The sequence below is a fragment of the Lissotriton vulgaris genome, chromosome 4_1 (assembly GCF_964263255.1).
Source record: "Lissotriton vulgaris chromosome 4_1, aLisVul1.2, whole genome shotgun sequence".
Taxonomy (NCBI): Eukaryota; Metazoa; Chordata; class Amphibia; order Caudata; family Salamandridae; genus Lissotriton; species Lissotriton vulgaris.
In genome coordinates, this window is record NC_141691.1 from 1,795,327,385 (window position 1) to 1,795,344,837 (window position 17,453).

General features: G+C 41.3%; 1 protein-coding gene across 1 annotated transcript in view; it reads right to left on the reverse strand.

The window, feature by feature from the left end:
• Nucleotides 1-2,620: 2,620 nt before the first annotated feature.
• TMEM74 (transmembrane protein 74) overlaps nucleotides 2,621-17,453 on the reverse strand; it is a 184,963-nt gene continuing 170,130 nt past the window's right edge. Inside the window, exon 3 of the mRNA XM_086966119.1 lies at nucleotides 2,621-4,351. Coding sequence (XP_086822245.1) covers nucleotides 3,453-4,292 — 840 coding nt within the window. The 5' untranslated portion in view covers nucleotides 4,293-4,351 and the 3' untranslated portion in view covers nucleotides 2,621-3,452. The remainder of the gene's footprint in view (nucleotides 4,352-17,453) is intronic.

Sequence of the window (17,453 nt, forward strand, 5' to 3'; positions counted from 1 at the left end):
CACTAAGTGTGGGAGGGTATACTCAGACGTGAGCCCCTTGCTCATTGCACCATCAGGATTCAAGCAAGCCGGGCCGACGACGGCTGAAATGCCACTAACCGGTCCCTGGAAGCTTGTTTCCTTCCCAGTATAAGAATTGGCTTGGTAGTTTGGTTTGCCCTGTTCCCATCATGCACTGGGACAGGAACAGACTAATTTGAATGTAGCCTGGTTTTGAGCTGGGATGGTGCAGTGAGCTAAAAAAACAGGGATGGATCAAGCCCTGATCTCTTGACTGGGTAAGAGTATTCTGCATCATTCAGAAACTCTGTCCATCACCACCTCCTTTTCCAAAATCGATTTTGTCCACACTAAGTGTGGGAGGGTATACTCAGACGTGAATCCCTTGCTCATTGCACCATCAGGAATCAAGCAAGCCGGGCCGACGACGGCTGAAATGCCAGAAACCAGTCACCGGAAGCTTGTTTCCTTCCCAGTATAAGAATTGGCTTGGTACTTTGGTTTGCCCTGTTCCTATCATGCACTGGGACAGGAACAGACTAATTTGCATGTAGCCTGGTTCTGAGCTGGGATGGCGCAGTGAGCTAAAAAAACGGTGATGGATCTAGCCCTGATCTCTTGACTGGGTAAGAGTATTCTGCATCATTTAGAAACTCTGTCCATCACCACCTCCTTTTCCAAAATCGATTTTGTCCACACTAAGTGTGGGAGGGTATACTCAGACGTGAATCCCTTGCTCATTGCACCATCAGGAATCAAGCAAGCCGGGCCGACGACGGCTGAAATGCCAGAAACCAGTCACCGGAAGCTTGTTTCCTTCCCAGTATAAGAATTGGCTTGGTACTTTGGTTTGCCCTGTTCCTATCATGCACTGGGACAGGAACAGACTAATTTGCATGTAGCCTGGTTCTGAGCTGGGATGGCGCAGTGAGCTAAAAAAAACGGTGATGGATCTAGCCCTGATCTCTTGACTGGGTAAGAGTATTCTGCATTATTCAGAAACTCTGTCCATCACCACCCCCTTTTCCAAAATCGATTTTGTCCACACTAAGTGTAGGAGGGTATACTCAGACGTGAATCCCTTGCTCATTGCACCATCAGGATTCAAGCAAGCCGGGCCGACGACGGTTGAAATGCCAGAAACCGGTCCCCGGAAGCTTGTTTCCTTCCCAGAATAAGAATTGGCTTGGTAGTTTGGTTTGCCCTGTTCCCATCATGCACTGGGACAGGAACAGACTAATTTGCATGCAGCCTGGTTCTGAGCTGGGATGGTGCAGTGAGCTAAAAAACGGTGATGGATCAAGCCCTGATTCTTGACTGGGTAAGAGTATTCTGCATCATTCAGAAACTCTGTCCATCACCACCCCTTTTTCCAAAATCGATTTTGTCCACACTAAGTGTGGGAGGGTATACTCAGACGTGAGTCCCTTGCTCATTGCACCATCAGGATTTAAGGAAGCCGGGCCGACGACGGCTGAAATGCCAGAAACCGGTCCCCTGAAGCTTGTTTCCTTCCCAGTATAAGAATTGGCTTGGTAGTTTGGTTTGCACTGTTCCCATCATGCACTGGGACAGGAACAGACTAATTTGCATGTAGCCTGGTTCTGAGCTGGGATGGTGCAGTGAGCTAAAAAACGGTGATGGATCAAGCCATGATCTCTTGACTGGGTAAGAGTATTCTGCATCATTCAGAAACTCTGTCCATCACCACCCCCTTTTCCAAAACCTTTCTCGAGGGTGTGGCTGAATCTCTTATTTTTTAAAAAGGTTGATTTACATATGCTGAACATATTGTGATCTGGAAAGGATAAGCCCTGCTATTTAGTAATTCTTGAGTACTTACCTAATTAGTTATTATGAGTGTCATGAGGGTCATCTTTTGTAAGTAGTTTTTATTGCCTTGTGAGGTACGCTCAATTACCCCTCTTTCGCTTTTAGTCTCCGTGAGGCTTGATCCCTTGGTGAAGGCACTCGGTCTGGTGTAGGGAATCTATAGCTTCTGGTGGTGGTGTTAGAATAATGTATTGCCTGAAGACTCATAATCTCACATGTTTTCACTGCTCCTACTTTGGAGGTTACGGATAGTGGGTCCATATGCACAGTTCGGGTAGACCCGTGGTTTGGATCTTGGCTTTTTTAGTCTTTAGAGGAGTTCTTTTACCTCTTATAGGTTGCTTGAAATCATAAACATGCTGTAAATGCTGTCTTTCTTGTGTTTGATTGCTTTTTTAGATGTGTTCAGACTGTAACGTCTTAATTTATTTATTGTTTGGTATAGTGATGGATTGGTATTTTGCTCTAAAGCAGGTGCAAATGTCTGTTTTGGAAAAGGGGCTAATTATTAATTTTTATATAATTTTGACATAATGGTATGTGTCTGTGTTAAGGTTTTGTGGGTAATTTTTATTGCTGCACTTCGTTATCTTTTTTGGCGCTTTTGAATATTTGTTGCATAATGTTTGGTGCTGAGGTTCCCATTTATTACAGGGCTTTCAGTTGATCTAGATTGTCTAAAGCAATATCGTGTGAAAAGGTAGGAGTGTGAAAAGGCAGGAGAGTTTAATAAATACATAGAAAATATATTAATGTTGTAAACATTGAATTTGTACTAATTAGTTGAAAGATTAACTTTATTGTTATAATATTTCATACACATATCTTAAAGAATGCTATTTCTTCCTATCGGTCACAGATATCAATAAAGAAAAGGTTTCGAATTTAGAAATTTAAGTATATTATAAAATTGGATGGAATTTTCTAAATGTGGAAAATACGTTTTTTCCTCTAGGAGATTGAATGACTTTCGATTTATTCGATAATCACTGTTATTTATTATAACAGTTCATAAAAGTACTTATTTACAGCTGTACATTCCTGGAAGCATACCATATCCCCATGATTTCTCATACACAAGGTTATGCAAATGGATGAAATATGTTGCTCAAAAAATCTAAAAGATCGTAGTGTTCTACAAGTGTTATGGTTGAGGTCAATATCTCAAAACCGAAGGAGAATACTGTACATTGAGAGTCAAATTTCAGGACAGTAAACATTTCCTACAACATGAAATGCCAAAGATTGCCACGAAGCACATGTAACTATGTACATTTGTGGGTATTAATTCACTGCTTGTCAGCTTATTACATGCATACTCATTTTCAATGTATAAAATACATTAATGGAATTTGCATGATCGAGACCTAACAAACACGCCCCTAATCAGAAGTGTGTAAGACTAAGTAAAGTCCAACAGGAACAGAAATGTCAATAGTATTTAATTCTCAGTGTGTGTCTTACCAAATAAAAATATCAATATGATAAAATATTCAGTAATGTAACTTTTATACAATCTTAATGTCAAATAGTATTAGAACCGATAAAGCAAATAGCATTTTTACTGTTTGTATCCTAGGGTGGTCCAGTTCAAACTCATGAAAACTCCGATAGGTTTATTAGTTCTCTAAGGCAAGCACATCTTCTTCGACCAATGTTAACTCAAGGGTGTTTTCCTGTGAGGGAGATTTCATTCTAAAGTTAAAAGACCCATATATTTTTGCTGATTCCTTGGAGGATGCAAACCGGTTCCTCCGATACAGTTCGCCTTTCCACATAGAGACCATTAATAGGCTTGAGAGCACTACTCCACCCAGTGTTAAAAGGCATAGTCCTGCAATCACACATCTATCCAGGTGAGCGCCCACTCTTGCACTCTCTTTCTCAAGCCGCTCCATTTCTCTTGCTGGAATGGAATTCGGATCCACCTTTACATCCCTTGGTACAATGTAGGATATGATGACAAGCAAAATCCCAGTCACTAGAAACGTCACCGCACTGATGAATCCATAATCTATTGATTTTCCTGACGAATCTGACACAGTTTCATCATCAGACAAGATGGAGGGGTCGTGAGTCCCAGCTGGTTGGATTGCTCTCTGTGAGTCATGACAGTGCTCTGGGGTTTGGCCATCACGCATAGATAGGGATGGGCTTCTGAATTCTAGATTGACATTTTCATCCACATGTATGAAGGAAGTCTCGAGTTCTTCAGAGCAACAGACTTTCCTCTTTACTGACTGGATATGAGTAATGTCTGGCTGGTCAAGAGATGCCTCTGGAGAGTAAGCATTCCATGGTGGTGCCATTTGTGCAGATGCGCAGCGGCTTTCGTGACAGCACATTGATTTATTTGCTGTATGTCGCCCATTGTCCCCAACTGAGGCATTTTCATTCCAGTCCACGTTGTTGCATACATCAGGTGTTCGGTGGTCTTCCGTGATGTACAGAAGCTCCATGGAAACCAGGAAATTGACTCATGAACCGGAGTATCAAGCTAATCCATTCTTTGGAAGCTCTGAAAACAATGACATAAGACATGTATTACATTTGTATAAGATTAGTGCATGAGATATGATTTTATAAAGGTAAAATATTGTAACTTATTCAATGTATTGTGCTTTTCCCTCTCAACTTGACAGGTAGATTGCCTCATAAACCTTTATCAGCATCAGAGCTAGATTTACCCAAATTTGAATATTTGAGAAACAATAAATAATTCATTTAAACTCCTCTTATGCTGTTCACTGCAATAGTACATTGTTAAATCAATAAAAGATAAGACTGGAAGAGAAGGGAAGCTATTAAACAATGAGTAAGTTGCCTTAACAGATGTACCTTATCACCAACAGCCATGTCATTTAAGTATATGTATAAACTACAAGACTCGAATGCAAATGAATTTTCTTGCTGTGTAAGGAACACAACAGAAGAAAACTCAGACTCATGACGAATTTTACACTTAAGATAAATTACTCAAAGCTAATATACAAATCACAAATGAGGTGTAATGAGATTCTTTTTCGTTTTCTCTCCTACAACTATGTACTAAACAAGGAATGAAGGGATAACAGTAGGCTTATCACATATGATCTAGTAAGCTTAATTCGAAATTAGGGTGTAAAAAGTTTTGATTTGGAACTAAAATAACATTTTAAAATAAAATGGAATCCAATTCTTTAGTGAGAAAAGGGACAGGAAACTGATGGCAGTTTACTTGGAGTTCATTCAATTCAACCTGTCCATGCCTGATGTTTGAAAGGTGCCTCTCTGTGAGAGGAATCGTCCAACCCAGAATGTGAGAAGCCACCCATCATAACATTTTGTCAAAGGTTGGACCCTAACAGCTCCAGGGCATGTTTGTGACATACACAAGCACCAGTAAATGTACCCAAAACATATATATGATTTAGCTCTAAGGAGCAAATTCAATTGTAGAATATACCAAGTTAGACTAAAAGATGTGAACATTTATTTTAATATTACCACATAATCATGAGTAGATCAACAATTCTGAGATTAGCAGATCCCAAAGAAAGAGCGCTCGGAATGACATGGATGCATTTCAAACGAAGAGTGTGGGTGGAATAAGTAGATCTTCTGTTATTTTATATTCCACTGCAGTTCAATTTGAAGGAACTGAAAAGCATGAGTCTGAGTTTTCTGCTGCTTCTCAACTTGCTAAGTACTTTATCTGAATACATAGATACATACATACATACAGACACATTATTTCCCTGTGATGCCCGGGTACCTGGGTCAACAGACAATACTGTCTAAAACTAGAATTGAGGAAATATGAAACGTTTGAAGAAATTCCAAAGGATTTAGTATTTCTACGATGTGTTCAATAAAGGATTGAGTCACCAAGATTTAATAATGGAAAAAGTAATTTTCTCAGAGCAGATCAGCGAACTTTCATCCGTATATACTGAAAATGCAGTTTTGGAGATTAACCCCCAGATTCATCATGGTCATGTTTTGCGAGTCCTTAATAGCGAATTTTAAGGATTCGCTATTAAAGACTCGCAAAACGGGATGCATGTAGAAATCGCAATATTTTATGCGATTTCTACTGCTTCCTTATTTGCGAATCTCTAATTGCTAATCGCAAATAAGGAATGGCTTTCCCATTCATTCCTAAGGGCCTACCGGCCCATAGGAATGAATGGGGAGTCATTCCTTATTTGCGATTAGCAATTAGCGAATCGCAAATAAGGAAGCAATTTCAAGGGTGCCAGGTGTCCAAAGGACACCCTGTAGCACCCCTGAAATGGTAATGTACACTGGTGTTGCGCACACACATGTCCAAAGGACAACAGTTTTTGCTATTCACCACGTAGTTAGACTTCGCGGTAAATAGCGGCCCCAGATTGCGAATTCGCAATTTTAAAATGGTTCATGAATTGCATTTAAGGAATCTCAAATTGAGATTCCTTAAATGCAATTATTCGCAATTTAGCGATTTCTAGAATTGCGATTTTTTCATTTGGGATGATGAATCCCAAATGGAAAAATAGCTGTCGCAAAGGGCCAGATTCTCAGAATCTGGCCCTTTGCGAGCCGATTTCGGTTTGATGAATCTGGCTGTAAATGTGGTAGTTCAGATCACAGTAATGAAGGAGCACCGAGAACAGACCTCTATATTTACCTTCTCTTGAAGTCAGATGCTTGAATAGATTGGTGAAAATGTGCTAATGCCTTGTTCAGTTAATTTCTCCGGGATGAAGTTTACATGCTTGGCACACAGACAGATTGGTTTTACTACAAGTTGATAGATTTCTTCTGAGTGAGAGGTTGGTAGGTTGTATCTGAAGTAAAGGTAGGCTGCTCTTCTAATTTTTAGTGGACCCATGAATTATATTTCACCTAAAATCTTGGTCTTCATGAGCTCATTTAACTTTTATGTTGCGCTGCCCCCCTAACTATATTTATTTTATGTTGATCTGGAGAGTCACACTCTTTTTCTCGCTAGCCAATACCACTGAATTGTCGTACTGCAATTTTTTTGTTACATAACAGGCTGTTCCCTCACAATGTACCGTACCTCGGATGCTAGACACCTTTGTACCAGAACGTATATTCTGCCTGCCACAACTAGTTACGAACCCTATGTACTGCAAAGCAGGATTTTTTCAATCCTGGATCAGGTTGTACTTAATGATGCGCCACATTTCAGAAGTTTATTAAGCTTCTATCCTGCAGCAACGCACGTGTGACAGCCCACCCTATCCCTGAAATCTGCCTTGGCAAACTTCGCTAAATTCGTGTCCCACTCCTGGTAATTTTGTCTGTAACTTTAAAATAATCATTCATTTTGAAAGTGCTTGTAGGAAACCCTTCAATTTGGAAAGTCTGTGATATACACATTTTGTGTGGTTGTGTGAGTTGCTTCTAATGAAGGGTTATCTATTTAGCACAAGTTCTGCTAATAAGTATGTTAATTATTGAATAGTCCTCACACCGCCAGTGTGGACCACTGGAGTGCAGATTCCATAAGCGGGAAATGTAACTCCGCAGAGCTGGCTTAACTGGCAACTTTCTTACTACAGTTTGCAAGACTACTGTGGCATTTGGAGGTCATTTGGTTGTGCCACTGTTATGCTACCGGTTTTTAGTGCCACCTTTTCGCCAAGTTTTATTTTCTATTGGATGTACATGCAGATCCTTCATTTGTTACAACCACTTTTGGTGCAATACTCTATTGTTAAGCATTTATGCACATTTTGAGGCGCCATCATTTTGGAAACCAGTGTTCAGACAACATTTCGTTTTTTAAAATGTATTTTTATTAATTTATGTTTTCATTGGTGTTTTTTCAATCTTTGATTACATAATCTAACCAGATTGCTGCATTGAAAGTTACTTTCTCCTTGCTCTAACGACCTTACGTAGCAGCACAAGATCAACAGTGAGCATGGAACCATCTAATGGTGAGAAAAAGACAAACCAAGAGGGTGATTGTCAAACCTGGGATGAGAGATAAGTACAAGGAAAGACACCTGTGCGATTTTGTCCAGCCTAGTAAAAAATCGGTTCTGATGTATAGAAATGTGGGCCTGCGGGCTGCTCAGAAAAGCTTAGGTAATGAGCAGCAGATTTATAGAGATTGGTCAATAATATACTGGAGTGTTCACAGTGGGCTGTCCAGATTTAGGATAAGAGGACAATTTTGGAATTAATGACATCTTAAGCTTAAGGTTGCTATCTTGGAAAAAGAAGTCAGGATGATGAGACGTACATACATATAGATACATATATTGATACATAGATAAATACATTGTTGATGTCTGACAACACACATGCTTTCTCGTTTTCATACACTGCCCTCAATACTACCCCACCTGATCATGCCACAAGAGCTTGTACCAAATGGAATACAGTGCTACAACAACCACTGATGGACACAGCCTGGGCTAGGGTCCTAAAGCTGACCAAGAATATACCCTACATACCAGTTTAACTACATTCACCACACCTATCTCTCCCCGAACCGCATTCAGTGTATGATCCCGGTACTCTCCCTGGCAAGTCCCCATAGCAAATTCCAGAATGCGGACTTCATGCCTATGGTATGGGTTTGCTTGCAATTAGCACAGGTGTGGAAGGAAGTTACATCCACAGTAATGGAACTGCCAAAGCACCCTCTCACACCCACCCCTGAATCCTGCATATTCGCCCCGGTAGAAGGGTGACAAACACTTGTATTGGTTTATTGCCCTGGCCTTTGTTCTGTTTAAACGAAACATATCTATGGCTTGGAAATCACTTGCTCCTCCGGAGATTTGGGGCTGGCTACATATATTGCGGACATGGACTAAAATGGAGACACACACTCTTTGAGCACTATGCATGAGAGGCGACCCTCGCACGGGTGTGAGGAATGAAGGCATATTTGCACGCAGTTGAAGCCAAAACTGATGTACGCCCAACCTGAACACATTAAACAACGAACAACACCATGGTGACCATCCTTACATTTACTGTTATTTATTCCCAACATTACTCAACATATATTCCCCCCCCCGGGGACAGACCCCTCTCAACACATGGCCAACTGACAATGCACACCTCTTGCCGTGGCGTGCCCTACAGGCGTGCCCTGCCCAATGGGTCTGCATGCCTGCCCTCAATTAGCAGGGACGCACACCCGTATAGCATTGTAGCATTGTGGCACTGTTCATCAATACATTTGTGATATGAATACGAACCGCTTTAGCATGCATTAATTTGTATAACTCAGACTGTAGAACTTCCATGTTGTTGGATTGTTATTCTCTTTATCATTTTCACTCTCATAGCCTCCCTCTTCCTCCTCCTCTTTTTCCCTGCACAGTAGGAGTCCACTTGGTAGTACTTGGTGTATTATAATAATCTAATGCACACGCACCTTGCTTTAAAATGCCAAACATGTATCATGCTACATTATCATATGTGTAAATTACACAGTATGGGCTCTATTGTTATCTTCTGTAAATCATTTAAAATATATATATTTTTTAAGTGTTCACTGCTGTGGTGGCTGGTATCATTTTAAAGGCAGTCCTGTCTTGCAGGCTAGTTTTAAAATAAAACTGTGTTCAAATTCAATTTCGGAATCAAAAGTACTTCCAAACTCCAAAATTACCTTTAGTCACCCCTAAGGTCTGCCCTAAGAGCTTCAAGGGTGTGGTGTTACAAATAGCAAGGACAATATAAAAGATGTTGTATATGCTATGGCAGGGAAAACAGCTGAAGTCGTTTTTTCTATTGTAGTGCTGCTAGCCCCATATGCTAACACAGGGAAGGTTTTAATAAAGTTTACCTTTGCTTTGGAGCATGCTAACAATATCATTCATTGTATTAAAATAAGGGTTATAATAAATGTAACGACTTGCCATGGTGGGATTTATTATAAAACTATTACAGGAAAGTAGTTTTAGAACCTACTATCCTGAAGTTACCTAAAGTAACCCTGTAGCAGCCTCTGGCCAGCCTTTGATAGTCAGAGGCAAGCTGCTCCATGAGCAGATGTGAAGAGACCTGGGACTGAACAAATACAGTCATTTGATGGGAGGAGATTTGCTTCCTAGAGAATCCAGGTAAAAGAAGGGGTTTGGGAGGATAAGCTGTAATTTAAAGACAGGAGAACAGGTGTCACAAGACCTAGGCCAGCCCCCACTTCCTTGATCGCCAGCCAGATGGGAGCTCCCCCTACCCCCAATTAGATTAGGAGAGGGCTGGAAGGGGACTGTAGTGAGTTGTTAGCCACACCTTTGGGTGGGGTTATACAGGCACACATACCAAGAAGAGAGTTTATCCATTTAATTTTGACTTTTGTGAAAACAGTGTAATCTGGGTCAAAAATAAAAATATGCCACAGTTTGCAGAAAGTGGTTATAGCAGATCAATTATTTTGGGTGACTCCCTCTTGCCAACCCAAAATGAAGCATAAATATGGAAGATGTAGGAGCTCCTGAGAACACTGCCTGGAACAAAAGAAGAAGAAAGACTACTCTGCTGGACCCTTGAACTGCACCTTAGAAGGTTTGCACTCAACAGGAATGCACTTGCTGCTCTCTCAATGCTCCACAAAGAAAGGACTGTGATGACTCGAAGAAAAAAGAGTGCACTCCCTGATAAGCAACAGGTACAAGAGAGCTGAAAAAAGTCATCAGCAAGCCTAAATAGAGGCTTACCCCAGCTGACCAGTTTCAACTGGATTTTTCCTGGACTGCGCAGGTGCATTATGGTAAATTGAGTCCTAACCCCCAGGAGGCAATCCAACGAACAACTAGACAAGTGAACAATTATTTTCCCAAAAGGAACCAAGAAAATGTAATGTTTAACACTTTGGAAACTTTCTGCAAAGATTTGCAGAAAACCTCCAGGAGGAGACCTTCTCAACTTTGAGCGTTAAGTCACCATTGTGGACTGATAAATCGGCATGACAACACTGGTTTGTCTTGCTGAAAGCACTGGCACTCCTCACCATTGAGGACAAAGATTTCCAGAGACTCATCAAGGCATCACACTGGAGCCGGCCGTCATCGGCAAATCAAACTTGAGATCCAAGAAGACCGAGGACCCGCTGACGAGCCAGGTGATGAGAGAAGAGTTCCAAAATAAAAATTCCCAAACTTTTGACTGGGACCTAGCACTCAGCCTATCCGACCTGGGCTCCATCATGGTCAGCCTAAAATGTTGACTTTGTCCCAGTTCAGTGCTACTAGACAGTTGAGATTGGCACTTTAAGCTTTTTGGGGCTAGAATTAACAATTTTTGGCTTATTCTTTAAAAATTATCTCTGGTTCTCTACATTGGATGTTTGTCATTTTGGTACCATTTAAAGTAAAAAATATTCTCTATTGTCATAAATTAGGGTTGTGCTTTTATTGTGTTGTTTATTTTACTTATTTATTGTTTTGGAAATATTAAATGCTTTACAACTACCTGTCTCCTAAGTTAAGCCTGACTGCTTGTTTGTCAAGCTACAAGGGTTGAGCAAGGATTTATTAATTGAGACTTGACTGGACCTACTTTTGATTGTTGTACTATTACTAGCTAAAGGAGAATACCCCCACCTACTAAAAACCCACTTCCCTACAATATTCTCATGGGTTGCACACAATGTTGCCCTGTAGGCTGCTATAAATATATTACTGATTCCTACCACCAGGTATTTGCAAGACAGGCTAGCCCAGCAGACATGTATTGACCACAAACATTTAAATTTGAGGACATTTGTGAACTAAGCCATTTGATTACCCCCCCACCCTCCAGCAGTAGCCTCGTGTTAAGGTCTCTTTTTCTCCAAAACTGCAGAAAACTGTTGTCCTTTAAATGGCAACTACCCCCCATAGTGTTTGAGGTGTTATTGTCAGCTAAAAATAGGTTACAGAGGTCTTCACTCAAGCACATGGTGCCCACACCAATTATCCTGTCATAGACCTGAAACGGCAAGAGTCCCGGCAGTTCCCATTGGTGCACAAACTCATTATTATTTACTAGATATTGTTGTAAAGAAATATCATGGGTAATATAAAAGAATATCGCTGCATAGAAGAATATCACAGGGAAGAGTAAGAAAAATTAAAATGTTCAATATGTTTTTCAAAGAAGTTGTATGTTATATTTTTGAGTTTATGTTATGTTTTGTTACTTTGTGTTATAATTTACCATTTTAATGTTAAATATGCAACATTGTTTTTGTATTTGTAACATTCTTAAAGAAGTGTTTTTGATTTAATTTTTATTTTCTACATTTATTGATGGATTGTTGAGCTTATAAGGATGTGGGTAAGCAGCTTTTTAATATATAATGTATAGCTGTTTATTGATATTTTATTTATTTAAACTATTTTAAATGGTTGATTGGGTTAATATTTTTGTGAATTATTTAGGTGCTAATATTAGATTACAATAATGTATGTACCATGATGTAGATTTTATATAATTATTGCTATTTAATATTTATTAAATATTTTTAAATATTGTTCAGTATTTGTTTTCTAGATAACTTTCAGTAATACTTCGTAGCTTGTTGTTTAGTTTGATAAGTGTTTCTAAATACATACTTATTTTAATATGTTTTTTTGTTGTATTATTTTTGTGGGTTGGATGTTTTACAAAAGTAGAGTGGAATGTTTCTTAATCTATGATACTTTTTAAACATTTTAAATAGTACACAACTGTAATACTATACCCAAAAAGGTAATATACATATGTAATTTTCCTGCTTTTTTCATTCTGCAATTTTTACGGTATTGCTGTTGTGGGGAAAATGAGTTTTGGAACCCCTCCCTTTTTCTCGGTTAATGGATGTATAGATATTACTAGCTATCCTGTGCTTAAAGACTTTGATGAAAAATGTCAAAAGGTTGTCTCAGTTTCTAGTTCAGAGTGGAATGCGCTGTGTAAATCCAATTCTTAAAAACTGTGCTAGAAAGCATACATTTGACCTGAGCACATTTAGGACCTGAATACGATGTTGGTCAGAGTTGTCTCCGATCGACGCCGCTGGGGTTAGGAAACCGTCCGACCTCATTTCAGCGATTGGCGGTCACAAGCTTGCATTTACTTCAATGGGCGCTTGTACAGCAAGCCAAACCCCCCTGCAGCATAAGCTTCCATTGAAAAATTTAAGTTTAACATCGCTGCACCGAGTGGCAGGCAGGATGTTAAGGGGGGCACCGTAGATGTACCCTCAGGGCCACATTCCGAGGACCAGGGGGGGAAGGCACCCAGCTAGGGGCCTGCAAAGTCACTTTTTGACAGACTTTCAGAAAGGCTGACATGGAAAAGCTGTCTGAAACCAACATCATAATCCCGACAACGGCAATGCCATCCGTAAGGGATTATGAGGAGTTTCTGACATCCATATTCAAACCACCTAAAATACAGCTAGATAACAAGCCTTAAACAACACTTCACTCTCAGCGGAAGAGCAAAAGCTTCAATCCTTGGGGTACTTTAAACATAAGGTGAAAATCCTGAGAGGTCATTTCTTTGACACAACAAACACAAGGTCAGTTTTTAGAAAAGCTTTCGGGTGGGGGTCACTATAACTCCTACAGCTCTTGAAATAAGTCTTTATTGTTTTTGTGGTGCCCCGGCCATCATGAGTGTACAACATTGCTTTGCATTCTGCCCATCAATTGTACGTTTTTGCACCTGCCATCCTGAGTTCACCACCCGGCAAAACAAATATGCAAATAAAGATGCCCCACAGGGAATTATGGGGTGCTTCACTAAGGAGCAGTGAATATTTTTATTAGTGGCTATCCTGCTGTAAGAGAGAGAGACAAATAGCTTTCCTTGCGTTTGCCTATGTTTTTTTCTGGGCTATCTGGTAACCTTTGGGCACCGGGTCTTTCCTCCTTGGAGAAGGCAGTTTGTGGAGCCCACTCCTGGCTGCCTGAGCTGGCTCCACATCTGGCCAGCACTCCTTGATGCTGGTGAGGGAGCCGGCAGCAGGCTTCTACCCTGCCGACTCTGCAAGGAGTTTGTTATGGAGTTGCCACTTTGCTCTCCCCGTACACATGGAGTAGGAGCGGGATCATTAGCAGTGGGGGCCCAGAGATGGGAACCCAGGCCCCTTTTCTATTTCTTAGGTGGGGGGGCAGAACCATTCCCCAGTGTCTGTTTGTGTCGGCCCCTTGGGACATTTGTGCTCATTTATTCATAAGTTGAAACTCATTCTCAAACTATCTCAAACCAAAAGTCAGGCAGCTGCCAGCTTCGGTAACTGTCTTAAGGAAGTAGCTGACTGGATGTCAAACCACTGCCTCCGATTAAACGGGGATAAAATGGAGGTAATAGTTGTAGGAAGGACACCTACCATCTGGTCCTCTGCGTGGTGGCCGGAAACACTAGGACAAGTCCCAAAACCCAAACAGGGGGTAAAGAACTTAGGTATATGGCTGGACCATAAATTATCCTTTGATAACCAAATACAGAAGGTAACCGGGAAATGCTATGGCATCATAAAAACCCTCAAGAAAATCATCGACCTACTGCCAGCTCAAACTAGAAAAACCATAGTCCATGCTGTTGTCACTTCACAACTGGAATACGGAAATGCTCTATACCTTGGGGCTTCTAAAACAGGCTTAGCCAAGCTACAACGCGTGCAGAATGCGGCTGCACGTTTAGTGCTCAGCCTCCCAAGGAAAACGAACACCAGGAAGGCCTTGGAAGCACTACACCGGCTGCCGGTAGAGAAAAGAGCCAAATTCAAGGCAATGTGCTACTGCCACCGCATATTAGCGCAAAGAAGCCCTAAATACCTGCAACCTCTGCTGACAAAATATGCCCCTTGACGTACCCTAAGATCTACTGACCAGGCTCTGGTAAAAATAACCAGAATCTTCAAAGCCCGCCCCGGAGCACGCTCCTTTAGGTTCCTGGCAGCAAAAACCTGGAATTCCCTGCCAAAAACCTTAAGAACGGAACACAACGAAAAAGTGTTCCGCAAACAGTTAAAGACCTGGCTATTCTCCAGCATATAGGAAAACATGAGTACCCACCTCCGTAAAACCTCTTCTCTATCCATGCCTTAGCGCGGGGACACACCGTCTGTGTAACCAGGCGCTCTACAAATGAATAAATATAAATATAATATAAATATAAATGAGGAGTGGGCCTCATGAACATCCCCTCTCTCCCAAATAATGTATTTTTTCTCACGCTGACCCCGGGCCCTGGCCCACCCCAGGAGTAATTTTGAGATGGTTGGAGGCCGATGCGCTCCTTGGCTCACACAGGGGTCAAAGGTCACCACCTTGAAAAGGTCATAACTCGGGCCTGTTGGGCTGATTTGGAATATGCTGGGCTTGTTTTACTACTAATGACAAACTCTATAAAAAGTGGTGTACCTTGCAACAAGCTGATTCCACTGGCTCCTTTCACCGGCTTTCCTCCTGGTCTTTTTTCTCTGGGTGCAGATCTGTCCCCTAACTGGTCCTCAAGAAATGGTAGGGGGAGAGACCCACTGGTCCTGGGGTCAACTTTGGCAAAGTCCTTGGTCCTTTTGGGCATCAGTTGGCTTTTGCTCCCAGTTGTCCATGACTGACACAGTCCTTGGATCCAGCAGCAAAAAGCACAAGCAGCCCTCTCTCGCCCTTGTACCTGAGTTTTCAAATGGAGGTGAAACATTCTAGAAGCTAGACACATAAAGACAATCCAAGGGTGCCACATCACTTCTTCACCCATGTCCAAACCTTCCTGCTCAGCATGCTAGGACAGTTCAAGATGGCATCATCCAAGGCAGGTCATCAAAACTTTAAAAAAAGAGCCCTCCTCCTGTGCTAGCTCCATCTGTCTGGCCTTACTCCCTTGTTCCAAGGGTCTGACCTGACTCCAACCCTGGTACAGTGTGACGGGTACAGATGCATATTTTCTTCGTCACCCCTTTCCCCTCAGGAGTTGAGGGAATCAGTGTTAATGACTCCTTTTAAGTGGGGTGGCCTTTGTTCTCTCTGCTGGGGAGAAATGTAGTTAACTTTTCCCAGCATAGTGCCAAAACACCCTGTCTCTGATCCTGAGTTGAGCCAGGGTAATAATTGTTTCCACTAATATTATAAGGCCGACCCCGGTCAATATCTAAGCCTGCAGAGTCACCTCTGTACCAGGCTTCCTGTGCGCAATTACCAGGCTGCACTCAACAGTAATTTTACATGCTTAGCCCACACACATGTGCACATGGGTTCATGTGTAACAAGCCAAGTGCCCCTTTCCCTAGCTGTGTTGCAGCAGCATTATCTTCAAAGACGGACACTGGCAGTAAACACATTCAGTCTATTTGCCATGTGATTACTGTGGGTGAGGCACATGTAGTGAGACTCACCCACAGTAAAAAGTCCAAAACCAGGTGATAAAAACAAAAAGATTTGGGCATATTAAATGGACGGCTGAGGAAAGGAGTCTTCCGAGTTTGTTGACGATTGCGAAGTTGTCCAAGGATCGAGGGATACTCCCAGGTTAACAGGACCCAGGGACCTTGTTGATACCTGAGCAGCCGGTATGAATAACTTGGCTGACTCTTGCATTTTTTAGAACTAGTGTCCATGAGAGTGACGTGGCAGCAATTGAGTTCAGCCCTGATTAAACTGCTAAACGTAACATAGCAGTGAAACATGTCGGCACTGGCAGTAGGTAATGGTATGCATGTTTAGCTACCAGCCTTTTTAGCATTTAAGAGCACACTATCACCGCCCTATGAATAAAATTGGTTAAGGGACTGGTGTGCAGTGTGTGTTTTTAAGCACTCTGTTATTTGTGTTTGTTTGTCACCAGCAGAATTTTCTGCACTTCACCATTTGTCACTTTATATGTTGTTTGTTTTGGACACTTCTTTTCTTTCCTCTCACTTTTCTTTGAGAAGCAAGTGATCACCGATGATGAGACAGGGGCCTGTCTGGAAATTTCATACCAGTTACCCCGTTGGTGGTGTTTCCGTGAGGGGTCATTTGCTTCTCGCACATATTTTCTCACGATTATGAGGAACGTCTAATTTTTGTAGTGGACGTATGTGACCAACCTTTGTTGGCTCATTGTGAGTGGATGTTCTGAGGTGTTGCCCGGGAGATCAGGTGTTTTAATTCGAGCGTAGCAAAAGTGCAGTACCTCCTTATAAAGTTTATGAGAGTGTAGTAGGGAGAAGGTTTCCATTATATATCCCCCCTCGTAGTCACTATTATAATAGCACGCTATTGGACTGGGTCTTTATTTTGAAATATACATATTAAATGGGCACCAATAGTTCTATGACATGAAATTGCAAAACAGGGAGTGCTACATAAAAGAAGACAATATTATAAGTAGGATCATATCAACATTAGTATTTTTAATGATAATAATAAACTATTATTCCTGTTGTTGATGTTCCTAGATGTCTCACGTGGAGAATAAACTGCAAAAGAGACCTGTAGAATAGAATAGAATAGAATAGAATAGAAGCCATTTATAAAGCGCCTGGTTACTCAAAAACAGAGTGTCCCCGCGCTGAAAACCGCAAAGGAGCTCAAAGGGATAAGTACACACATGCTTAGAGGTTAACAAGTACAGAGATGCTTCTTTCAGAAAAAAAAGATACACAAGGCAGTGTATATATTCATCTGTTAAAGCCCACAAAATAGGAT